This window comes from Protobothrops mucrosquamatus, unplaced genomic scaffold (assembly GCF_001527695.2).
Source record: "Protobothrops mucrosquamatus isolate PMUCROS unplaced genomic scaffold, P.Mucros_1.0 scaffold280, whole genome shotgun sequence".
Classification (NCBI taxonomy): domain Eukaryota; kingdom Metazoa; phylum Chordata; class Lepidosauria; order Squamata; family Viperidae; genus Protobothrops; species Protobothrops mucrosquamatus.
The window spans coordinates 34,919-53,600 of record NW_015386624.1 but is presented as its reverse complement, the minus strand read 5'-3'; the positions used below and the strand labels follow the sequence as shown (position 1 = coordinate 53,600).

The 18,682-nt window shown below is 42.2% G+C and overlaps 1 protein-coding gene across 1 annotated transcript in view; it reads right to left on the bottom strand.

Moving 5' to 3' along the window:
• The window catches only part of FMNL3 (formin like 3), a gene marked incomplete at its 5' end in the record, with an annotated part of 53,582 nt that overhangs the window by 5,317 nt on the left and 29,583 nt on the right, over positions 1–18,682 (bottom strand). Inside the window, 13 exons of the mRNA XM_015814744.1 lie at positions 911–1,012; positions 2,159–2,319; positions 5,029–5,158; positions 5,505–5,585; positions 6,702–6,770; positions 7,540–7,774; positions 8,243–8,445; positions 10,134–10,258; positions 11,582–11,650; positions 11,742–12,003; positions 14,070–14,171; positions 15,210–15,359; positions 17,647–17,757. Of these exons, the coding sequence (XP_015670230.1) occupies positions 911–1,012; positions 2,159–2,319; positions 5,029–5,158; positions 5,505–5,585; positions 6,702–6,770; positions 7,540–7,774; positions 8,243–8,445; positions 10,134–10,258; positions 11,582–11,650; positions 11,742–12,003; positions 14,070–14,171; positions 15,210–15,359; positions 17,647–17,757 (1,800 nt within the window). The remainder of the gene's footprint in view (positions 1–910; positions 1,013–2,158; positions 2,320–5,028; positions 5,159–5,504; positions 5,586–6,701; positions 6,771–7,539; positions 7,775–8,242; positions 8,446–10,133; positions 10,259–11,581; positions 11,651–11,741; positions 12,004–14,069; positions 14,172–15,209; positions 15,360–17,646; positions 17,758–18,682) is intronic.

Below are 18,682 nucleotides of genomic sequence, written 5' to 3'. Positions count from 1 at the left end.
TGGGGATGGGGGTGGGAGGAGTATAGGAATAGAGTTATTAGTATTGACTTAAGGGGAAGTAGGATATATTAAAATAATAATAGATTAGTTATATGTATAACTGAGTTAATTATATTGAAATAATTTGAATTGTATAAATATGATTTTGTTTTGATTAATTGATGGCCTTGCCACCATGTAAAATAAAACCAATAAAAAAAGGTTGTAAAATCAGTTTGGTCATGTGACCGACCCATTTTATGACCGTCATGACTTATGACCATAATGGGCAGGCTCTATTACTGTCCTAAGCCAAGGGCTACCCGTACTTTGATATCCAGTGATATAAGAGAGTAGTTCTATGCCACTGCTATCCATAAAGACACCAGGTTAATGCACTCCCTGATTCTAAGTGCCTTGTCACTTAAAGAAACCATCTCTCTCTTTCTCCATCTGGTTGTTTCTCTGCCAGCTGGCCTACCATTCTCTTCCTCTCTCTGGGCTGTGCTTGTCAACTCTGAATCTAAATCTGTGATGGCTTCCCCCAACAAGGGAGAAAAGTCTGTAATTAATGCAGATGATAGCTGCTCTGGAAAATGCTCTGGAGAGGCTAACGTTTTGGAAAGCTGCTTGGCTGAGATGAGTGGCCTGGCACAGGAGACCTCCATTCAGCGGAAAGGGAGTAGTTAGCCCACACAGGAAGAGAATTCTAATTCCCTTATTCACTGGCCATGCCTAGTCCCAGCCAAAACTGCTTTCTCTTGGACCATGTCCAGAAGAGCTTAAATATTTACGACTGGGCTCCCAAATTCATGCAAGCTCAAGCATGCAGTTCTGTTGCTTCTAAAGTAGCCAGCTAGAACAGTGTTTTCAATCTTGGCAGCTAAGGTTGAAACATACCGATCTCGAATCTCCACTTCCCAACCCTCACCTTGTAGGATCTGATGAAACGTGCAAAGACTGGAAAGAAAACAGAGGGTGGTGTCGTCTTGGGGCTCTCGCCAAAATAGCGCACAACCGTGTTGTAGGCTTCCTGTCACAAAAGATAAGCAAGATGAATGAAACAGTAGCTTCTGCAGCCTTCAGGCTTGCTGTAGAAAGAGAAAACTACCAAGCTTAACTGCCAGTACTTTTAGGCTTGAGTGTCGAAACAACCATCTTTGCCTAAAGCACTACAAACTCAGAAATCCAATCTACACAACAGAACAGTGTTTTTCAACAGCTGTAAAGAAAAGGCATCCATTTCTCCACACAATCTGATCTTCTGGCACAAGAATATGAGCAGGGACAAGCACTCTCTGATGTCAGTCACACATCTCTGTTGTTGAATAAATATGGATTAGTCAAATCTCGCACTAAATGTATCTGCAAAATCACACATAGCAGGACTTTCCTACATGGTCTGGAGTGCAATCAGTATAGTAGTGGCCAAAATTGTGGAAACCTTTTAGGAAAAGTGTACAGAAATGCCACCTTTGGTTAAGTTTCCACCAATTTTTCTTCTAATTTGTTTATAACTGTAGCCTTGTTCACTTAATAATACTATTTTACATCGCTTTCTGGGCAACCAGTCAACTCTTTGCACCATTACTTTAATTTTATTATGTTTTACAAGCTCGCTAAATGAAAGAAGAAAAAAAAAACCAAACGACTTGATAGTGATCACATAACATACTGACAAATGTCCTCCTCTCAGCTTCAATACATGACATCAATAACTGAATTTTACTGTGATCTGATTGGCTCATTGCCAAAACAAGATGACACCTGATTGGCTCTCTAAACACTCATGCTCATTGGCTACAATCAGATGAAGGAAAGCTACCTGATATCAATCTAAGCAAGTTGTGCTTCCTTTTTCTAGTTATTTGGCTATAACTTTTCATAGAATACAGTACAGATAATTGAACAAACTATCTTGTATTATATTCTTGATTAAATTATCTTTCCATTGATATATAATTTTATGGTACTACTCCAAAAACAAGTGGTGTTATTAGCCATCAAACCTCAAAAATACACTTTTCCCAAAAAGGTTTCCACAATTTTGGCCACTACTGTATATGAAGTTCATATACCAACTTCATGCACTTGATTCCTTTAGTGGCACAGAGAAGCAAAGCTTTGGTTGCAAGCTCTTCTCGATTAATCCTTGTCATCCAGTTGCCCCTCCACTCACCTCTGCAGTCTTAGCATCTTTCTGGAGTCGGTCCAACTTCCCCTCACTGGCGATCAAGAAGTTACGCAGGATACTATGTTCGTGCAAACTGCACTCCCGCCGAATCAACTCCATGCCACGCCCTAGTTCCTTCACATCCAGCAGAACGTTCTCCAGAGATACTGTGGAGTAAGAGAAGTCACCAGATGGGCCTCAGGATAACTTCAGCTGGAGAATTTCAAAGGAGTTTATAGGCTTCACGGGGGACTAGGAAAGCATTTGGATTCTGTTCCAGGGATGGGCAGAAGGTGTATCAGGATCTACAGGCAGATCTTTGGGGAAATAAAATGGATACCCCTTCACCCCTAGCCCAAATTTGATTGACATACAGAATGTTTTGAATAACTTAGTGCAACATTCAAGCATAAAGTCAATTGTATTCTGATACTAAAAAAAAATCCTAGGATTAAAACTTGCTCAGAGGTACCTGGCACTTGTAGGTACGAGTCATGCCTTTTGTATTTAATTCTGGTTGATAACTCCCAGTCTGTGTTTAAGCTGTTCTGTTGTACACTGCTACACTAATTTATTAACAATGTAATAATAATAATAATAATAATAATAATAATAATAATAATAGTAGTAGTAGTAGTAGTAGTAGTAGTAGTAGTAGTAGTAGTAGTAGTAATAGTAATAGTAATAATTGGAAGGGACGTATCCTGCTGCTCAAAGAACTGGATTCCATTGTACTAGCTTTTGCAAAGCCACAAATCAACATAATTTGAGAAAATTATCTTTTAAGTATTTGGCTTAATCCTTTAATTCTTCTACATTTCTCCTTGATAATATCATTTCTTGTCTTCATCTCTTCCCATCTTCCTCTCCCACACTCAACATTCAACCTTCTCAAGATCAGTGATCTTCTCTTAGGTTACTCAGAAAAGAATCCTGTCCATCAACAAATAGACACAAACTAATTAAAAACAAGTGTGGATTCTGTATACAGTCTGTTCCCCAACCATCTCTCATTTCAGCTTATATACTGTAAATATGGCCTTTCTCACCCTGATGCCTTCAAATGTGCATTTCCCAGAACCCCCAGTTGGGGCACTGAGGCTTTCACAGGATGCCATGGACTGGCTCCAACCACTCGCAAAATTGCACAGGATGTTTGTCAGAGGAAGGGGGAGGCAACTATGAATCCCACACAATTTTTTGTTATAAACCTTGATGTGCTGGAGCCAGCTTATATCAGCTCACAAGAGCCAATTGTTAACTTTTCTGGAATTTTGCAAATCAGTTTAGAACAGAGCTGAGCTGCAATGCCTAACAAGTCAATCAGCTATTTGGTGGCTAGCAGTGAGCTGTGGCCATGGAGCTGAGTTGGTTGCTATACATTTATCAACATGCCACTGGTTATAAACCATTCAGAGACATCAAGGAAAAAGACAGAGAAGTAAAACTTTGGATCTTAGTGTCTCCTGAAATGAGCTGGGTGCACAAAACATGACTGACCTGGATATTGAAAGGCCAAGCACAATGTGTGAATCAGAACCCTAATTTTCACAGCAGAGTCAGGAACCTGGTTAGTTTTGAGTCACTTATCCGAGATAATTTATGTAAGGCAAACTCAGAAGAGAAGGCCTAAACACTTTCCTTCAGTCACTTGCACAGCAGCCCTGCACAAGAGGCGGTCATTCTCTTGTCACTCTGTTACTCTATCCTTCGAAATGCATTCCTTCTGTTCCACGTACCAGCTGTAAAAAGGCATCTCCAACCCAGTGGTGGGATTCAAATAGGTGAACAACCGGTTCTCTCTGTGATGCCGCTTCTGGAAGTCCATTTTGGGCTTGGGCAACAAAAAATTAGCTACCGGTTCTGCCGAAGTGGTGCGAACCGGCTGAATCCCACCACTGCTCCAACCTCATCAAAGTCATTTATATTATCATTTTCCTAGTGCTGCAAAAAAAAATGACAACAGCTAGCAATGCTGCACAACAAAGTCTGGGCCAGTGGCCAAGAAGGCAGCAGCCTTCATCATTGTGGCAGCTTCAGATTACTTTGAATGCTTCTGCATCACTCAATAAGTCATTTATACAAGAGAAGGGGCAGACTGTGTCAGTTGCGTCATCTGAATCCAGCAAATCAGTGGAAGACTGCTGAATCTTAAGAAGCCCAAAAGAGCTTTTTCTGTACATTAGCACAGCTGATCTCCAGGACACAAAAGCTGTGATTTATTGCAGCCATTCTCAAGCTGAGAGAGCAACAGCTGTCAGGAGACCCCTGACAGGATTGATCTGTCCCTATCCAGCAGTGGCAGGGAGCTCCTTAACCCTCCAGTTTTGAGGGTTTGATACCAATTCCCATCAGCTCCAGGAAGACTGCAAGAAAATATTGTTGCTCAACATGGCTTGGGGGGGGGTGTTCTCTAAGTTGTTTGAGTCTCAAGTCCACTTTTTAGTCTGAGCAACCTAGCCACAGGAAATTCAGTTTCCAATTATATTCCATGTATTTATATACCAGCACACCTATTAGTCTGCTTAGTGCCTGCTTTACTTTACCATTACCCTTTCTGGAAACAATCTGCATACTAACTGAAGTGTAGCAATATTTGCTCATACATTATGCTGTATATTATATCAGATTGGAGACAGTTTCCCTCTACAAGTCAGTTCATGATCCTTCTAGTACTCTTAAGTCAAAGCCAGAGGCTTGTACCTATGCAGAAAATGTTGTCTCTTTGAATTCCATACAATCTCCAGATAGAAATGCTGCTGGGTCTTATATATGAAGGAGAAGCTGGAGATAAAAGCACCTAATGGGGTCCTCACTAAGACCAGGATGAAACAAAGATGGCATTTATGGTTGTCATGGTTGAAGGGACCATCTACCTGCAGCTGCTTTTTCCACAAAGTGCAGTTCCTGCCAGAAGTTGCTCAACTCAGGATATTTCTCCTTCACCATCATGGCAATGAAATGTAGAAGAGTCAGCTTCCGGTCAGTTGACTTAGTGTCCAACAGCTTTCAGGACAGAAATGAGGAAGAACAGATGATCAAGACATCAGCATCAATGTGTGCAAACATTAGACCGGCAGGGAGTCTACATGCATGTGAATACAGACAATCCCATCTGTTCAGTTACACGTATGGACATTGACATGGGATGCCCTGGGGGAAATGCATTCACTCATTAGAATTCACAGGCACGGGTAGCATGAAAAGGTGCCCAGTGCTGTACATTGTGACAGCACATTCATTACTCATTTCCTTCTTCTTAGGGTATCTCTAACAAATCCAGCTGGCTACTTTTTTTTTTACAGACACATGGATCATACCGTATGACCCTTTTCCATGCTTCTTCCCTTACCAAGTCCAGACTCTGCAGCTTGAACCCGTAAACTGAGCCACGCTTGCTGCTGTTCATGTAGTTGCCAAGGGCCAAAATGATCTGTGGGGAAAGAAGAAGAGAAGAAGGGCAGTTGACCCAAGGTACAAGACAACATTCTAGCCAATGAAGCCCAGGGCACAGGGTGAATCTTCTCTGCCTCTGTAGAAACCACATTCCAACTTAAGAGCCTACAGCTCCTGAACTAATTGAAAGTAAGCCTTTCTTTGTTGCTATAGAAATGGCTAGTACACATTAAGTATGTAAAAGTAAAGTGGCTTTAATTTTATTATGATACTAGCTGTACCCGGCCACGCGTTGCTGTGGCTCAGTCTGGTTAAATGGAAAAGAAAGAAAAGAGAAAGCGCACGTTTGTAATATGTTTAATTTCACAATGCTTGTGGGTATACAATATTTTTTGTTGTTCCACTGTCTGTGCACGAATGGAACGCTATGGTAAACGACACAGCTCAATTCCAACGCAATGTCACACGAAATAATTAAATCAAAATGAAAATAAACCGAAATCTATGAAAATTCAATTTGACAGTGCAATCGGAAACATTGAAATGGAATCGTAAAATTGGAAATTTGGAAATCGTAAATGGATCGTAAATCAGAAACATTGAAATGGAATCGTAAAATCGTAGCGTGTGTTGCTTTTACGTCCAACAGATGGCGCTGTTTTTCAAAAAAAGCATGTTTTACCTGTCACAGGTGTGACATCTATATAATAGTAGGTATATAAAAACACACGCGTATTCGAATGCAACGTTATGTCAAAATTTCAAAGCAATCAGTGAAGAACTTTCGGAGATTTAAGATTTTGAACAAACGAACATTTACATTTTTATTTATATAGATTCCAATGTGCTAAAAAGAGTCAGAAGTCCATGCTTTTCTGTTTTTTCTTTTCCCCTTTCCCTTCCACTTTTTGCTTTCCCCCTCCCCCTCCCCCCACTTCCCACTATTTTCGTTTGTATTTTATACTTCGATACGTTTGATGAAATTGCAACCTTAAAAAAAGGAAAGAAAGTCTTTCACAGGCTCAGAGGCTCTCCTCATTTGGTTCATCCGGGTTGAATTTTGGCATTCAGAAATATGTATGAGAAGTAAATGGTGGTGATTGTGCTACAACTCTCCATTGTTAACTACGTTAATGCCAGCTGACTGACCTACCTCTAGCATTCGCTTGAGCTTCTGTGACGATTTGACAGATGCTGAGGCAGCGATAATGGCATTGAGTTGCTATAAGAGGGAAAAACCAAAAGAGCACAAAAGTATTATTCTTGGTTTAGCACCTGAATACTTCTTGTATTTTGTAGAGGAGCAAATTCCTTAGGAAGAGACAGCAATTTGAGCATGATTTAACCATCTGGTTTTTAATTGCTTTGAATGCTTCCCTTAGGAAAGGTCAATACAACTATTAAGAAGGAAGAATAATGAACCCTGTAAGCATATTAGCCTAGAGGAGAAAAGTTGATCATTTGGGAACACAGAATCCACACCAGAGTGGAACAAGATCTCTGAGTGCAGTCAAGAAAACATAAAGACTGAGTGAGTAGTATCGGTGGAACACCTACCCGGTGCAGATGCTTTCTTCATCCCTAACAACTATTCTGTTTGATCTCAAGGATAACGATTTTTCTCAGCCTTTCCTAAATCTAAAGTGAGAGCAAGTTGCACCTGAGGCAATAAAAAAAATGTAATCTATTCTAGGGCTATATCTGCTTGCTTGCATCCCCCCATTTTGCCAGGCAGCCCAGCTAGTAAACTACAGATTTTTCAAAAGGACATTCTATGTTATTCTATGAAATTCTACATTATAAGTACGTCATGATGTCATTATAGACACACAACTGGCTTCCTGGAGCAGAAGAAATAGAAAGATCAACATCGAGCACATCCTTTCCCATCCCATATGCACACTGACTTATAAAAGAGTCCCCCTCAAACGTAGTACCACTTAAGGCCACATCGCTGCAATTGCCCCAGCTCCAAAAATAACTTGTGTTACCGGCATGAGCATCTGGATGTTTTCACTGAAGTTGCCCAGGAAAGCCATAATGGCCATGCGCTGGGTCAGACGCTCCACTTTGCTGAAGTGCAGCATGAAGCGGTCCTCATCTGACAATTCCTCCACTGGCTTCCTCTCCTTCTCATACTGGCGCAGTAGCTTGACCTCATTCTCGGTTGGCAGAAAGCGCATGAGGCACTCCACAAAGTCCACTGGTAAGGTCTTCAGGTCAAACCTAAAAGAGGCCCCAGTGAAGAAAGTTCCTCTATCAGAGATGGAACATCTGGATACTGATGGGCAAAGGATGCAAGGGGAGATACTCTCTTTTCATTCAGTGATCCTCTCACCTAGGAATGAGCAACTTTGACCCACACAAGGCTTGCAGCCTAACTCCATGTGACCTGAAACTTAAGCCCTAGTTAGGAAAGAGTGATCTGCCTTTACCTTGACAGCCAGCTGTGTGAGGAAGAAGGGAGGAAAGTAGTTGATAAGGAAAAAAGGGTGTTTCAGAAAGAGAAAAGCACCCCACCTGTAATTTGCTTTGGGATTACCTGCTCTATCTCCTGCTTGACCTATTACTTGCATATCTCGTGGCCCCCTCCTGATTATGCCTGCAGAAATGCAATCCCAGACAGAGAAAAAAGGCTGCCTGCGCAAGAAGGAAAATCACAGGATGGGGAAAGGCGCACAGAGGGGGACTCACGTGTAGATGGCTTTGCAGATCTCCTCTGTGGTCCTGCCTGCCTTACGCAATGTGATGGCCAGGTTCTTTGCCCGGTTGGCCTCCAGCAGGGTCACTTTGTTGACTGATTTGTGTGAAGCCTTGTTTTTAGAGCAAAGGAGATCGATGGCAGGGCCCTGTGCCTTGGTCTTAAAGAGCTCCTCAAACTTGTCCAGATCGAGATCCTTGGGAAAAAAGGAAAGAGTGAGTTTTGGATTTTAATTGGTTTTTAGCAGGGGTAATTTTGTATATTGTTTTAACATGCTGTGAGCCGCCCTGAGTCCCATGGGGAGAAGGGCGGCATATAAATTTTGTAAAATAAAATAAATAAAATAAATAAATTATCTCGTCCACTTGGGGGTAGTAATTAAAACTGCTAACAGCTTGGTTTTTACTTCTTGGTGTTTTGCTGTTCTGGGCACATGCCGCATATTAAAACCATACAGTACAGGTAGTCCTCAACTTACAACAGTTCGCTTAGTGACCATTCAAAGTTACAATGGCACTGAAAAAAGTGACTTATGACCATTTTTCGTACTTACGACCATTGCAGCATCCCCCATGGTCACGTGATTTACATTTGGATGCTTGACAGCTGACTCACATTTATGAAAGTTGCAGTGTGCCAGGGTCACACTGTAGTCACCTTTTGCCACATTTTGACAAGCAAAGTCAATGGGGAAGCCACATTCACTTAACAACCATGTTATTAATTTAACAACTCCAGTGATTCACTTAACAACTATGGCAAGAAAAGTTGTTAAATGGGGCAAAATTCAGTTAACGAATTTCGCACTTACTAACATAAATTTCCAGGTCAATTGTGGTTGTAAGTTGAGGACTACCTGTATATTTTGGAAATCAAGGGCTCCAAAAGTACACTAGGCTGGGCAGTAGAAGTGGGTTCCATGTGGGTTCAAGGGTTAATATGAGTTTCAGTAGAAGAATCCTATTATCTGCTCCATTTGCAGGCACAATTGTGGCAGACAAATGTGAACGTTCAATACAATTCAAATCAAATGACATTTGTCTTTGCTGCTCCATTATTATTGCTAGCACACACTTTCTGCCAATAATACTTTTTGGCTATTTTCAATTTTCCTTCCTTTCTTCCTCCCTCCCTCCCTCATCTCACAAAAGAGACTCTAGGCCAGTGATGGCGAACCTTTTAGAGACCGTGTGCCCAAAAACTGGCCCCGCCCCTGCTCCACCCCTTGCTCCACCCCCACCCTGCTTGCTCACAGGGCCACTCACCGCCGCAAGGACCCGCCGCAGATCGCCCAGGCAGCCCAGCAGCGCCATGGCGGCCACGCTCTCTGCCCGTGCCCCGCAGCATCAACTGTGCACGATCAGGTGTGAGGGCAGAGTCTTGTCTGCGCTGCCTGGCTGCCATGTCCTTGGCTGTGCTGCTGCGCGTGGGCCACACTCGTGGGCGACTCTCCTCCAGGGGGGCTGCTGGTAAGGAGGGGGTCGCGGGGGGAGGCAAGGCTGGGGCAACAGCATGTGTGCCACAGAGAGGGCTCCGAGTGCCGCCTCTGGCACCCGTGCCATAGGTTCGCCACCACTGCTCTAGGCAACTTACAGCAATAAAAGTAATTATTTCCTGTCCTTCCATGTTCTTATTCTTGTTCTATTCTTCATATGCGTTATCTTCCCAATTCTACTTCTAATTCTACTACCAGTCAAACTGACTTTTCCTTCTCTCACTCAAACTGAAGAGCAGACTATTTATTTAAATCATAGCTTCAGTTCCATGACACCATTAACAGACAACAAAAACAACAGGATGTGAGCTAAGAAAGAAAATCAATTTTCAAATCTATGTACTTAAAATCTCAACTCATGCCAGCACTCACTTCTCTGTTTCCCTCACCTCCAAGATCTTTTCATCATCCAGCTCACTGAAGACCGTCCCACTGATCTGGTTGGGCTTCAATGCTGTCCAGTTAAAAACTGGCAAGCGAAATTTGGTCTTGATGGGCTTTTTGATCCGGATTGCTTGTTGCAGAACAGAGAGAGCAAGGCATTACTAGATCGTGTGGAAAATAGAAAGTACTCCTCAGCCTATTCCCAATAAGTCAGTTGGAGAAAGAAGTTTTAATTTTGGCAATTTTCTGTTTTGGTTCATTTTTCTTAGTTTCCCTTATACCAGGGGTAGGCAACATTGGCTCTTTTATGACTCGTGGACTTCAACTCCCAGAATTCCTGAGCCAGCCATGCTGAGGGGAAAGAGAGAGGTTTCCAAGCTGAGCCATGCTGAGCCATGCTGGCTCAGGAATTCTGGGAGTTGGTCCACGAGTCATAAAAGAGCCAAGGTTGCCTACCCCTGACCTATACCATAGTTTCTGAAGAATGGTATCTATGTGATTTGGACATGTCACCAAATCTTTTCCCTGAACTGTATGCAAGCACTGAGGGAATTCATTCATTGATCTGTAACAGGCATTCCATATGTGCAACACAACACTCGAGACAACTCCAACAGGCAGCGAAGAATTACAGTGTACCACTGTCGTTTTATTTTTGCAGCCCAGACATGGTATGCCTGATTTGTATTTCAAAAGAAACAGATGAATTTTCCTTTGGCTTATTTCCAAAGAAACAGGTTTAAGGCTGTATATCTGAAGCCAGAACCAAAATTAAACTATCTATTTTTAATGGGAACAAATTATTTTAGTTTCTGCCGTTCTTGTCCAATAAAATATGTCACTTTCCCAAGGACATTCAAACTATTAAAAATTCAAGGTTACAACAATGAAATGGGATGCCAAGAAAAATCATCCATACAAATGACATCAATTGCATTTTGGGGGAAGCATACATTTTTCTCAGTTATATTGCATAATTTACTCTCAAACAAGTTTCTAGTTGTTGATTTAATTTTATCAATTGTTTTTTTTGCTTTCTGTCATTTTTCTCAGACTTTCCAGTCTAAATTTATACCCATAAGAGCTAGAAACATGTATTTTTAAGTGGAAACTACATTATTACTTACATTATTTATCTTCAAATCCTGCCCCATTCAACTAGCATCAAGTATACAGCAACCCCCATGCTGTCTTACTATTCTGGTCTATTTGGGGGAATAGGGGTTGAGCCAGCGGTGGCGCAGTAGTTAGAATGCAGTATTGCAGGCAAACTCTGCCGACTGCCAGGAATTTGATCCTGAGCGGTTCAAGGTTGACTCAGCCTTCCACCCTTCTGAGATGGGTAAAATGAGGATCCAGTTTGTTGGGGGGCACGCTGTAAACCCCTTAGCCCCCCTTAGGGCTGTAAAGCACTATAAAGTAGTATATAAATCTAAGTGCTATCGCTATCTACCTGATAAGCCCATTGTGAGGATCACCGAAGGAGACATGCCAGGAAGCGGTGGAGCTGGTGGACACTTATCTACGAGAGAAGAAACAATAGATAAATAAATAAAACAAGGCACCCTCCTCATGGCAAGATGTTGGCTTGTCAGCTCCAGAACAAAGCCTACCTGGTAGTGGAGGAGGGGGTGGGGGAAGAGGTGGCGGAGGAGGTGGCGGAGGAGGGGCAGCCTCCACAGGAGGCAGGACAGGCAGGCAGAATTCATCCTCAGAGATGTCGCTGAAATTGATCTCTGCCTCTGGAGGTGGTGGCAGCGGCAAGTGGTCACTCCCCATTGGATGTGAGGTATAGTGATGTCGGAAGGCTTCTTCCTTTTCCTTGATAATTCTGCGCAATGTATGAACTTGGTGGCTGGCACTCTCGTAGGTCTCCTGTTCCAGATAGAGAGATACAGTCGAGGCTTTCTTATCTCTAAAAAAACCATTCCCCGTTTATCATCTCAGAGAATCCTTTTTTAAAAAAAACAATTTTATTTTATTAATTTTATCAAAGCATAAAATACAAGGGAAAAAAGTGTAGAAAACTAAAAGAAGAGGGGGGGGGAAAAGGGGGACGAGGGGGGATATGATAGCACTGTTCCAATATCTCAGGGGCTGCCACAAAGAAGAGGGAGTCAAGCTATTTTCCAAGGCGCCTGAAGGCAGGACAAGAAGCAACGGGTGGAAACTAACCAAGGAGAGAAGCAACCTAGAACTAATGAGAAACTTCCTGACAATTAGAACAATTAACCAGTGGAACAACCTGCCTCCAGAAGCGGTGAATGCTCCAACACTGGAAGTTTTTAAGAAGAGACTGGACAGCCATTTGTCTGAAATAGTGTAGGATTTCCTGCCTGAGCAGGGGGTTGGACTCGATGACCTCCAAGGACCCTTCCAACTTTATTATTATTATTAAAAGAAAAAAGAAAAAGGCACTGACTTCCGACTTTCTTTAGCACAGTAAAAGGTAACAACATTACAACCACAACTTTTGTGCTTTTACGCAATAGGTATACAAGCCATTTCTATAACCATAAGCCCATCTAGTTCACAAAAACAGAATCAAAGTTTCCTCTCTTTTTTCCTCATTGCAAGCACAAAATCCGGAAGCAATTTCAAAACAGAGATAAGAGTAAGTATATTCTCTTCTTTGGGTAAAGGAATCAATTTAACCATCTCTGCTTCTCTTTGCTATGGGGAATATCTCTTTTTTCTTTTAACCCTAAAGGAAAAAGATACTTTTTTTTTTTAGTTTTAGTAATTTACTAATTCTAGGGAGTGCTCAGGTATTTTATATATAAAGGAGAAGAGAGAAAACCCTTCATTTTATAACCAAAACCCAAAGTTATGGTTAGGATTAGGGTTTGGTTTATCATCTCAGGGAATCCTAATCCCAAAGGACCAATCAAATCAGATCTTCCCCAATTCAGGGACCTCCAGGTGAATTCGAGATTTGAGTGTTGCAATCCAACCCAGCTGGCAGATACAGAATGGGGAAGGTTGCAAGGGTCACTGTACGCTGAACTCTGGAATCACAAATATCTCCAACCATACTCTTCTGAGAATAAAGAATGAGTTACATAATTTAATTTCTTTCATAGGAAGAAAATATCTGTCTACGTGGAAAACAATGTGTGGGGAAATAAATTGTCAATACAAACCACACATTAGTTTAGCAGATGTGGGATGCCTATCCAGCTCAAGAGAAGAATGGAAATACGTTAACTCTTGCCCTACTGCAGTTTGAAACAGTGTGGTCCAGAAAAACATTGCTATTTGCTTCCGCTCGTTGCCTATATTGGGCAAATCAAATTAGGATGCTAGAAGATGCATTTTATCATAGGATATTTTAGGGGGGGGGAAATAGCTCACAAAGGTAGGAATTGTGCTTCATCTCTGTGACAAAGAATAACCTTGAAGAAACAAGTTCTTTCAAACTAGAAGAGTTCTTAATCGCAGGAAACCCTTCCATGTTAATCGCCAGGCAAGGAATTCTGCGGATTTCAGATTTTCAAATAGGGTTCAGAAGTTCTGCATGCCTTGAACCTGTCATATATCCCAAAAGCGCTTTTTCAAAAAGACTTTTGTTGGTCCAGAACTGAAGAAGCTTATTGGATGAGAAGTGAAATGTTTTCAAAGGAAAAAACCAACAAAAGTGCAGTTGCCTTTTGAAAAAAACACCTTTGGAACAACCATGACCTTGATGGTTGAGAATCTCCATAGATATTTGACCTGTTGGATGAAATTGTCACCCTATGATAACATCCATGAAAACTGATGCTTCCATTGATGCATGTTGTTCTCCTTTTTAGCCAGAAAGATCCACAGCAATAAGCAAGCATAGTAACTTATCAGTGACCAGCTTCCAGGAAAGTCTACATGAAACCATCACTTTAAATCAAAGTCACACCTCCATCCTCTGGAGAGCATCTTCAATTCCCTTTCTTTGATCTACGTACCTTGACAATCTCCAATTCCTTTTCCCGCTGTAATAGTTGTTTCTCCAACTCAGCAACCCGCATGATGTTCTCATTCTCCAGATCCAGCAGCTTTTCTGTCAACTGAATAACACAGAACAAGAATCACCAATTGGTCTTTCCTTTGAATCAAGACAACTCTGTTTTTATTGTTTGATAACTATACGTTCGATAACGCAATTTGTGAGGCCGACTCTCATAAATGAGGTAGTGAAACTGTCAAAAGGATTTTCTTTTGCAAAAAAACAAGTAATTGGTATTTTTAAAATAGTTAAAAACAAGTTTTAGCTTACCTGTATCTTCCCTTTGCATGGCTAGTCAGGAGATTTTAGACCTCAGACAATTTTATGGGACCTCCTATATTGAATGCACAAACTCCCTAATATAATTCCTGGCATCTCCAGGCAAGGCTAGAAAAATCTCTGTCTCACCTACAGGTAGTCTCGGCTTAGGACCACAATTGAGCCCAAAATTTCTGTTGCTTGGCAAGACATTTGTTAAGTGAATTTTGCCCCATTTTATGACCTTTCTTGCCACAGTTGTTAAGTGAATCACTGCAGTTGTTAAGTTAGTAACATAGCTGTTAAGTGAATCTGGCTTCCCTATTGACTTTGCTTGTCAGAAGTTTGCAAAAGGTGTGGACATTACTCCCAAGACACTGCAACCGTCATAAATATGAGTCAGTTGCCAAGCATCTGAATTTTGATCATGTGACCATGGGGATCGTAAGTGTGAAAAACGGTCATAAGTCATTTTTTTCAGTGATGTAACTTCAAACAGTCACTAAATGAACTGTTGTTAAGTGGAGGACTACCTGTACTTGAGTTAAGGTACACAATAGGTGGATCAGCTATTGAACACTTTACAATGAAAATCCCTGTGTTCTAAAAACTGGGTGAGCTTGTTACTAGCTTAAAAGAGGACAGATACATGTTTTTGCAACTGAATGGAGCTTCCCTTATTCGATGACATATTCTCCTTTACATTAAGAGTAAATAATAAGAAAGGGGAAGGACAATTTTTTAAAATAGTCTATGTAGTTCCCATAGGCAAAATGGATTCCAGGATTAGCTGCCCAACCAACAAGGCTTTTCCATGCTAAAGAAAAGGCTGTGCACTTACATGCGATAAGTGCTCTTCCAATTCTTCTACTTTCTCCAAAGCCACATTCTTGGTCTCAGCATCTTCTAGCAACCCACCTACATCAAACACATTGTCCAGGTAGGCCTGAATTTGTACTTGCAGCTTTTCACTTTCTGTGTGTCTGGACTTCTGTTGGAGAGAATGAAACAGTCTTAAAGGCCAGGGGCTCCTAGTGTTCTCCTGGATACCACCAGGTCCCCAGCAAGGCCAAAATAGAGCCCCTCTGAGCTACTCATGACTTCCTCAAAGATTTATCCCATAGACATGTTCTACCTCATCAGTCCAAGAGGCCCAAACTACTGGTAATGAAATTACTGTACAAAAATAAACCACTAAAGTATTCCATGATAAATATCAAGCCATCTGTGGAAAAAAATAGAAAAATTTAAAAATACAGATGTATGTTACTTTATCATGATTTTCTCTCACTCCCATCCTCATGCCTACAGAATTCTGGATCCGATTATTTGGTGAGATGATGGGTGTTTTGTTAGTAGTCTTTAAACCCCATCAGAGAACTATAATTTTCATGGATTTCTGGAAAGAAGGTTTAATTATTAATCAGCTTTGTTTCTATGATATAGACATGCTTTTGAATTAGGGAGAATTAGGGAGAATTTGAATTATGGAGAACATAACTTATTTGAAATTGGCAGATGAACCCTTGGGTCTAGACTTTAACTTTCATAGTGACACCTGGTATGGAATGGCCCCTTGTCCTAGGACTGACGTGGCTGAAAAGATGGAACCCACGGGTAGATTGGCGAGAAGGGAGCTTGAAATTCCCAAAGGAACAGAAAAGCAGAAAAGCCACAAGAGCAAAAAGGGGAAACCTGACCGAGAACTGGCGGCAGCCGCAAAAAGCGAGGGACTGAAAGACATACCCAGAGACTACCACGATTCAGTGAGAGGGGCTCAGATGAACTTCCCCCACACCGGCCCACAGACTGTGCTATTGAGATTGTCCCTGGAGCCAAACTCCCTAAGCCCAAGATATACTCTATGACTCCTAGGGAGCTAGACAAACTGTGGCAGTTTGTACATAAAAACCTAGCCTGGGGCTTCATACAGCCAGCAAGGGTCCCGGTGGCAGCCCTGATGCTGTTCCAGGAAAAGAGAGATGGGTCTCTTCATCTCTGTGTGGACTATAGAGGTCTTAATGCTGTGTGTATGGAAAATCTGTACCCCTTGCCCCTCATGAAGGACATGCTGGCTCACCTTTACAGAGGGAAAGTGTTTTCTAAACTGGACTTACGGGAGGCATATTACCGAGTCAGGATCAAAGAGGGAGATGAGTGGAAGATGACTTTTAACTGCCCACTATGTTATTTTCAATTTAAAGTGCTCCTTTGGGTTATAGGGAGCCCCTGCAGTGTTTATGCAACTGATAAATGAGGTGCTACATGAGCACCCATACAAAGGAGTTTGGTGTACCTGGACGATATCTTAATCTACATTTGAAATGAAAGCTGAGCCTGTGAAATTGGTCAAGGCAGTCTTAAAGAAACTCTGCACGGCTAAGCCGTATGCTAAGCTCTCAAAGTGCGAATTCCACAAAGAAAAAAATTGACTATTTAGGCTACCGGCTCTCACACAAGGGGGTAGAAATGGATACAGAAAAGATGAGTGCCGTTTTAAATTGGGACACACCACGCACAAAGAAGCAGCTGCACAGCTTCCTGGGCTTCGCCAATTTCTATAGAGAGTCCATCCCCTCGTTCGCACAAATTGCCCTGCCCATCACAAATTTGCTGAAAACCAAAGGGGCGAAACCCAGCCAGCTGCATTTGAAAAGTTAAAAAGACTTCTTTCCACGGAGCTGGTACTGAGACACCCAGACCCAGGGAGACCATTTGACATCCAGGACAACGCTAGCGGTGTGGCCATGGGTGCAGTACTGCTCCAAGAGAAAGAAAAAGGGCAGCTACAGCCCTGTGCTTACACATCTAAAAAATTAACTGAGACAAAACAACGCTGGGCGGTATGGGAGAAGGAGGCTTATGCTGTAAGATGGGCTCTCCCACATGGAGGCATTTTCTAGAAGGGAGTAACTGACCACAAAAACCTAGAAGCGCTGAAGACCCCGAGGAAGCTGTCCCCTATACATGCACGGTGGGCCCAACACTTCCAGCGCTTCAATTTTACCCTCCGCTATTTGCCTGGAGGAAAGAATTTTTTGGCAGATACCTTGTTGAGACTGCCACAGTACAACAGCGTAAAGACCGAAGTAATTAAGGCTATACTCCCAGCACCACAGCTAGCAGCACCAGTAATCACGAGAACACAGTAAAAAAGAGCCCCGTCCTTAGACATCATGGTCAACTCGGAGTTTAAATGAGCCTTAGAGAAAGATGATTAAACATTGTCAAATTTTAATACCACTTGAGATTTACGTTGCGATGGGATAAAATGATACCTGTAAGAACTCTTCCAAACCCAGCTTGGTGAACTCGTATTGTAAGTGCACTCGGAAGTTCATGTCCTCTACTGAATGGACCACAATGTTGATGAATTGCATACAGGCTACCTATAAAAGAGAGAAAAGGCAGCTGGAATTGGGACGCACAGATTCAGTTATTTACTCCCCCTTGGATTCTAGACCTCTTTTTTGAAAAGAAAAAAAAACAGAGCACTGGTTTTTTAAAATGCAACACATGCTATATAATTTCCAGATAGCCAAGTCCCACCATCCTTCCATGCACAGATTCCCTTGCTCCACGCAGAGAACCATGGATTAAACTTTTGCTGGAGAAGGAGAAGGGGGAAGAGGAAGTTTCAGGTTTCATTTACTGAGACCATCTTATCCAGGGGTAGTCAACCTTGGCTCTTTTATGACTCGTGGACTTCAACTCCCAGAATTCCTGAGCCAGCTAAGCTTGAATTGAATTGAAGTCCACGAGTCATAAAAGAGCCAAGGTTGACTACACCTGATTTAATCCATATTCTTTAGGGATTCCTTAGAGCAGAGTTCCCCAACTTTTTGGAGTTGGCGGCCCAGAGCGGGGGGGAGAGGGGAAAGCAGGGATGATTTTGTGGGGAGTGAACACATGCACGGGCGTGTGTGTGCATGAACACCCGTTGCTCGCTTGAGTGAGGCCATGAATGCCCGCGACACTCACGGAGATGCTCGTGCGAATGAGGCAGTGAGCCTGCATGCACAGGTACGCACGGGCCAACTACTCACATGGCCTGGTGGCCAATACGCCATGGTAATGGCCCTAGCCCACAGGCTGGGGACCCCTGCCTTAGAGTAAATTCTTCCTTGGGTTGATAAAGACTCCCTACTCCTACATTTTCACTGATAGATTTATCTGTCTAGGATTTTACATAGAAACCTTTCCCAATCTTGCCTAAGATGATCAATGACTTTCTGAATCCAAATATATGCTCCATCACTGACTTATGGTCTCTTGCATGGGTGAATCCATGATAGCATAGTTGGGGACAGCAGA